Genomic DNA, 7,256 nt, shown 5'->3' with positions numbered 1-7,256 from the left:
ACTCATGGTTCTTTTGTGAGGTTCAATTTTCTTCCCTATAAAATGGGGATGTGTGATTTTGACAGGAAAAGGGAAAGAGGCCACTGAATTAGGCATGGATGACTTTCAAAAGGGAAGTTTCAAAAAAGAGATGAAGGAAGGACGAATATCATTTTACAGAATAGTGCAGGAGTGAGAAGGAGAGGAGGAAATAGAGTTGGAGAATGTAAATTTTTAGTTTGAGAAAATTGGGATTGAAGAGAATGAGATGGAGCAGGCACTTGAAAGTGCTCTTGATGAGAAATTTGAACATTTTCTTAGCAGAGGGATCAGAGCCAGAGCAGAGGAAGAAAATGAAGCTAACTATGAGATTCATCGAGGTCCAAGGAGACTGTAGAGGTGGGATCATATGCCTGGGGAGAGGAATTAAGTTATTCAAGGAGGAGCATGTTTTCCTGAGGGACAGCAGGAAAGGCAGGTGAAAGCTACTGAGATATTTTGAGGCAGGGACAGGAGAACTGAAAGAGTTTTCAGTGGATTATTTTGATCTTCTCAGGACACCTCATGAGAATTAAAGAAGCCAAGATGGAATTAGAAGTTTGGGAAAATCAACAAGACCTTCCTGTAGAAAACAGGGAAAGAGTCCAGTAAGGGTGAATACATTTATCATACTGTGTTGAAAGATCCAGCTGAGGTTGGACTAGAAATGTCCACATTCATAGTTTGAAATGGTGATAATTGGTTTCATTCAGCTCCACTCAGCAGATCAGAACGCAGAAGCTGTGTGGTTGATTTGATCTAGGGGTGGGTATCGGTGAAGCAGTCAGGGTATGGGGAAGGCCATTATTATGACTGTCAGAATTGCCTAGGTTGAGGGCAGGAGTGGGGGTGATGAGTGAGTTGGGGTTTACCAAAGCAAGTTACCAATGTCACTAATGAATGATGAGACATCTCCTGGGAAATTCATGATAGTAACAAGGATGTGAAAAAGGTATAGTAATCAGAGGGCCTCATCTCTGAGGAAGGAAGCGTGCTGGAAGGGATATCATTGAACAGGGGCTTTAAATAGAAATGGGGGAACAGGAGAATGCCAAAGTGACTATGCTGGAAACAGAGGCCAAAGACACAAACACGGTGGTATAAATATACAGATATATAGTCAGTGAGTGGGTCTTTACAGTGCAGTTACATTCAAGGCTCATTCATAGCTTCTCTCCCCCATTTATTGAACAACTGAGATCCAGACTTCTGACATCCGGGCCCAGCCATGAGGAAATCAGGCTAGGTATGGAGGGTGGAACATTTGTTCAATTAGCAAATATTAATTAAAGGTACCATGTTCTCAGCATTGCCTACTGGCTGAAGATTCAAGGAGGAAAAATGTATGGATCCTGCCTGTAAGAAGTTCATGGTTAAATCTTGGGCATGTGTTTACGTGCTATAGATTCTCAGCTTTACAAAGATTATGAGGGGAAACTGGAACTTCCTACCAGTAAATCTCTTTCTTACCAAATAACTGGAGTTGGAGATTGAGGTAGGGTTGGGAGAATGCAAGTGAAGAAAGTCCGACTGTGTTAGTAAAATTTTGGAATTAAAGAAGCATTTTCTAAAAAAAGAATTTTATTATTTTCCAGTAACATAGTATGAAACTTAGACTTGTGAATTTCTCAGCAAAGGCTCTGGTTAATTTAATTGATATGAGAATGAAGTTAGTTGGGCCTACCAGCACTAGGTGAAAACACTGCTCATAGGTATAAGGAGAATTTCATGGATGGAAATACCCTAAGGAGTAGGGTTGTCAGGCATTCTGTATATACAGGATATGTCCTGTTAATGGTTTTGTACTGCTTCCTCTACTGGCTTTCTCAGGGCACTATTAGTGTCTCAAATTCAGCTTTTTTTCGATAAATTATAAAAATTCAGCAGTTAGAGCTATTTATCAAATTTATCTGGGCATCCTGTACTTTTATTTGCTATATTTGGTGGCCCTACTAAAGAGTCATTCAATCATTACCACCTTCCATTCTTCAGCCTGCTCTGTAGAGTCTCTGCCAAGGCAAGTGGGCATCCACCCCAATGGACATTTCTGGTCCCAGGGATTGCCCAACATTGAACACAATCTGTCTTCCTGAAATGTTTACCTACTGCCCCTCACATCACTCTTTGAGACCGTATAGAACAAATCGAATCCTTTTTTCCTTAAAGAAGTTCAAATATTGAATTCACTTTGTTGGAGACCACTTCGTGTTACAAACTTTCTATGAACTAAAACCAGTGGTGTGCTGGTAAACTGGATTTTAAAAAAACCCCAAAACAAAAACCAAAACTCTAATTTGTGGCATATGCTGTTTTCTGTGGTGAAAATACTCCTATATGACACCATGACCAATTTCAAAATGCCAAAGTGAAGTCGTTGATCTCAGAGTTGGGAAGTGATACATACTTTCTACACTTGAGATCTGTATGAGCTAGTTCCAGCACACCAATCCCTAAGTTTTCTTTTTATTAACATATTTTGCTGCTTAATTATATTTCACTCTACTTGGATATTGGATTGTTGATTTTGGTCTTTTGAGGAAAAGAATTCTACAAACATATTGCAGGTAGATTTGATAAGCAGAGGTGACAGATGGCTGTGGAGAATGAAGGAGAGAGTGATAACCAGATAACTCCCAGGTTACTGGGTATTGCTGCTAATCGAGATAGAAAGAGTAGGTTCAGGGAGGAAAGGTAACTAATTTATACCATCATGAGCAAATATTTATTGAGCACGAATCCATGCGAGGCACAGGCACTTCTGGGTGCTGAGAACCAATACAAGAGAGAATACCACAAATAAAAATCCTTGCTCCTGTGGAGATGACATTTTATCTCATTAAAATTGGCCCCTTGAAGGAAACCTGTGGAAATCTCTTTGGACCCTGAATCTTCTGCCAAGTAACTCCCCTATCCTTTCCAGCTTCAAGCCACTAGTACATTTGATAAAGGCCTTTTGAGCACCTTGTACCACACCACTAGAAGAAACCTCCATCCAAATTGATTCCATATGCTGTCAACCCTTGTAGGAAGCTTTCCCTGACACTTCTTACTTCCTCCTTCCCTCCAAATCCAGGTAACTCTATTCCCATAGCAACCCCTGGAGTCATTAGACATAACCTTGTAATATGTATCTCTTTACTTCCCAACTACATTGTAAATTTCCAGAGGTTGTTTTCTTAGCCAGTTCCATCTTAAATAGATGAAGCAGAGCCATCCATCAGCTTAGCCTTTATCTGAAGTAGCAAAGTCCAAACTAAATACATTTTTAATTTAGAACATTCATTTAAACCAAAGACATTTTACTTTACATTAATATTTTCCCTCTTGTTACATTAAAATAAAACCCCAAATAAAAATAGAGCCCCTAAAATCTGTCCTTCAGGAATTTAATTCTAAGTAAACACACACACACTTTTTAAAAAAAAGCATTATAAAAATAGTGTTTTTGAACTTCCTAAAACGACTTTATTCATTATCTTTCATTTGGCTTACATGCATGGAGGAGAAATGATAATGAAATGATGGCCCCAAGGCCAAATATTTACTTGGAAAAGAAAGAACACAAATAAACACATCAATTGATGTCGTATGTCAGTCATCCCATGACCAACTAGGAGAGAGAATGGCTTTACTCTAGACTCTGGCATCCAGTAGAAATCATCTCTAGAAACTGTTTCATCTTTATTCATGCTGGTAATGTAGCATGGTGCTCTCTAGGCGTGTTGCATCTGCACATGGCAAATCTACAGGACTCTAAAGGGTGTTATTTGAATATGATTTCTTCGTTTATAGTAAGTGGTTTCAGCAGGACCTATGAGTTTGCTTAGGTTTTCTGAAGATACCAGAATCGAAGCCTTATACATTCCTTTTGTCCTCAGAACAGATATCACACCCACACTTTCAACATTCCAATAAGTTTTTTCCTGGGAGGTATTCAGAACATTCTTACATTTCTAATTTTGTTCCAGTTTGATACATGTTCCCCGAATTGCAATTCTTTGATCCCAAGTAAATGTTTTCTGCTTCATTACTGCCTCCTGGGTTTATGTAGGTTGACAAGGTTTATGACAAGTAGGGGCAGGGCCAGGTGAAGAGGTAGGAGTTGCCTGAAGTCTCTGAAACATACAATTATCGTCCAAAACCTACTTCCCTCAAAGATGGGGTTGAGGCTAGTTTATATTCTCAAAGCACCATCCGTCTGGAGAAAGGGTGTTCTGCCCTCTCTGCAGAGCTCCGTGTGCACCCTAATCCATAGCGTCCTCAGTACCTTCATGGTTGCTCATGGCACACTCTGTGGACCAGTCTTGGGGGATCACAGGGGCAACCAGCTCAGCAAACTTTGTCAGAGGGCAGCTGGGGGTGCAGCCAGGCAGCGTGAGGGAATGTGGTTCGTGCTGCGTCTCATTCCGATAGTACATCTCTATGAAGTACTCCCTGGTGGAGGAAGGTAGAGGAACAGGAGGAAAGACCTCTGTTAGTTCTGTGTTGTTGAACTGTCATTGAATTTCTTTCTACTTAGCCTGTACCATGTCAGCTGAAGGACTAGTGGAAGAATTTATGGGAACGAGTGGATATTAGCCAATTTAGCTGTGGGAAGAGGGGGACTGGGAAAGGTGGGCCAGATTGGGAGGGTGGAAATGGGAGGGCTGGTTTGTTAAATGACCAGAGGCATGCGAGGCAGGGATCAGGATGCTTAGTCAGAGAAGGAGCTGAGGGGCAATTGTTGGGGGAGCTGGGGGTGATCTGGTGAACCTTCGAGTAAGAAGTGGGGCACAGGTGGGCTGTTGCGTTTTCTTTCTCCTATTCTCTCTCTTTCATGCTTCACATTTGCTCTTTTCTTTTCTTTTTCCTCTCTCAATATTTCTTTCAGTCTTCCCCCTGAATGAATGTATCTTCCCTCTCCTTAACCAGGCCAGAAACATGGAACTGAATAATATATAACATATGTGCTTGAATATACAGCAAGACTTATAAAAATGATACCTCAGAAAGAGGGGGTGGATGTGTATTCAAGTCCTTACATTTGCTCATGTTGAGGAGGGATCTCTCACCACTTTATTTAAAAAAAACAATACACTGTTTAGGGAAGGACCACTGGCCCAAACCAACCTTGTAAAGCTAGTACAAGCTGCCTACGGAAGTCATTTGCCAAAGAGACAGGAGAGAAATTCAAGTATAGTAACCTCACAACGGCAATTTTTGGATGTTGTTATAAACAAGCCTTTCAAATAAATCACTTTAAGAAACTATATAAACAGTAGTAACCACAAATATTCCTTCATATGTTTTTACAAACTTCCCTAATATTATATGAATGAGCACTTATATCTTGGAATAACTTTTTCAGTGACAGTATCCTTTATCTCATGATAATATGGCAAAGAGGACTAATAGTCCATCAAAATTCATGATTCCCTTTACATAGAATAAAGTTACAGCTGAGAAGTGAGTACACTTCCCAGACTCCCTTGCACTCAGGAGGGACCAAGTGACTAATTTTAGCTAGTATCGTAGAATGTAAGTAGAAGTGACATATGCCCCTTCGGGGCTGAGGTGCTTGCTAAGCAGATTGTCTTCTCCACCCTCTCATTCTTTCCTACAAGCTCTCTGCAGGTGAGCACAGCACTCTTGAAGACTGTAGGTCAAAAAGATGGAATCCTGGGTCCCCAAATCACCATGTGTGAATCACACCATGGATGAGTCACTTCTTATTGGCCAGGAACATCTGCATTGGACTGTTAGATGAATGAGAAAGAAATCTCCATTGAGTTAAGCTTTTGAGATTTGAGGTTCATCTGTACAGCAGCCAAAACTACCCTTATTAATTAATATATTTGGAAAACATTTTTAGGGGACTCAAAATTGGCTCTGGTGGTAAAGACACAAGTAAAGGTTCATACAAAGAGTTTGAATAAAAGTGTTTCATAAAATATGAAAGTGAGAAGAAGCACTATTTAACTTAGTGAATTATTTTATATAGTATATGATTTTAAGTTTATGTACCTAACCAAAAATGGAATAGTTTTAGAATATATTTAGCTATCTTATCTACAACCTTAAAAGTTTATATGTTTAAGGTGAATAAAAATCTAAAAATTCTCTTTTTCTATCTCTTTATTTTCTCGTAGGGATAAAGTGGGATCACCTTACACGGAGGATTCCCTAATTTGCAGGTATATACATATGCCTATATTTGTTAACTTGTATTCTCCTTGTTCCTAATCTATAAGCAAACAAGTTTAACTTTCGATACTCTTCTGGAGTGTTAAAAAAATCTTAATATAACAACAAACTTGACTTCTGCCTGTGAGTGACAGTTGGTTACTTTTTTTTCTGTTGTTCAGTGTCTCTTAGTTGAAAAATACCCCACACTTGATTCATAATATGGATTTATTCAAGGTGGTGAGAGAGCGATTCAGTGGGACAAAATGCTGCAGTGACCTAAATAAAAGCAGGCTCAGGACTACCGGGTACAGAAATCAGAGAGGAGGGAGGCTCGAGGAAAGTGGATAGTTTCTTTTGTCTTATCCCAAAGAGACAGTGCCTACTCCTAGAGCTGATCTTGGAATTTTCACTGGATTTATTAACTCTGTGCCTGAAGCCAGTATTAACAGAGCACTTGTTGTCCACAGTCTTCTCATTCCCATTTTCGGCTCTGTTTGGATTTTCTCCATGTTATGGGTATTGTCTCTCCATTCTGACTCTAGATATTTGAGAGCAAAACTTGCTAAGACCACATTTCAGTTCTATTTCATTGTGCTTGGCACCCAGTTAGAGGTTCAACAAAGGATGAACTTACCTTTCCCTAACTGTGCAGAACTCACTTTCTTTGTAAGCAGTGAAGATGTTGATAGAGAATAGGCCTCTGTGTTGCTATTTTCCTACTCTACAAATTCAGGTGGCCAGAAACCTATAGCCAGGACTACAATTTGCAAAAAGGAATGCAGGGTGCCTTGTTTAAAAATTATTAAGAATTTCAGAATGGCGACACTGGGTCATTAAACCAAGCACGGGCTCTTCTGAGCACAGGGCCCTGTGTAATTGCAATCAAGATCGTCCTGACTGCGGCTATTGTGAATGCCGTAAGGGGAGAGCAAAATGCACCTCCCTAGCTCACCCTGAAACAAAAATTTGGGGTCCTTGCCCTAACTTAACCCCTGCCTTGTTCTTATTCCATCAATAATATTCAAGAGGTCTTTTCCTCCCAACGAGAATGCCAGTGTCACAGCAGATACAAA

The 7,256-nt window shown here is 40.0% G+C and overlaps 1 protein-coding gene across 6 annotated transcripts in view; it reads right to left on the bottom strand.

Annotated features, from left to right (window-relative positions):
• Nucleotides 1-3,438: 3,438 nt before the first annotated feature.
• Nucleotides 3,439-7,256, bottom strand: part of ACP3 (acid phosphatase 3) — a 42,466-nt gene continuing 38,648 nt past the window's right edge. For 5 of the 6 annotated variants that reach the window (XM_036849550.1, XM_036849551.1, XM_036849553.1 and 2 more), the window contains one exon: nucleotides 3,439-4,452. In XM_036849550.1, coding sequence (XP_036705445.1) covers nucleotides 4,263-4,452 — 190 coding nt within the window. In that variant the 3' untranslated portion in view covers nucleotides 3,439-4,262. Of the gene's footprint in view, nucleotides 4,453-5,676; nucleotides 5,754-7,256 lie in introns of those variants that run through there. The other variant, XM_036849554.1, reaches the window with a different exon arrangement.

The sequence above is a fragment of the Balaenoptera musculus genome, chromosome 4 (genome assembly GCF_009873245.2).
Source record: "Balaenoptera musculus isolate JJ_BM4_2016_0621 chromosome 4, mBalMus1.pri.v3, whole genome shotgun sequence".
NCBI classification, from domain to species: domain Eukaryota; kingdom Metazoa; phylum Chordata; class Mammalia; order Artiodactyla; family Balaenopteridae; genus Balaenoptera; species Balaenoptera musculus.
The sequence above is the reverse complement of the archived record's forward strand: the minus strand, read 5'-3'. Positions and strand labels throughout refer to the sequence as shown.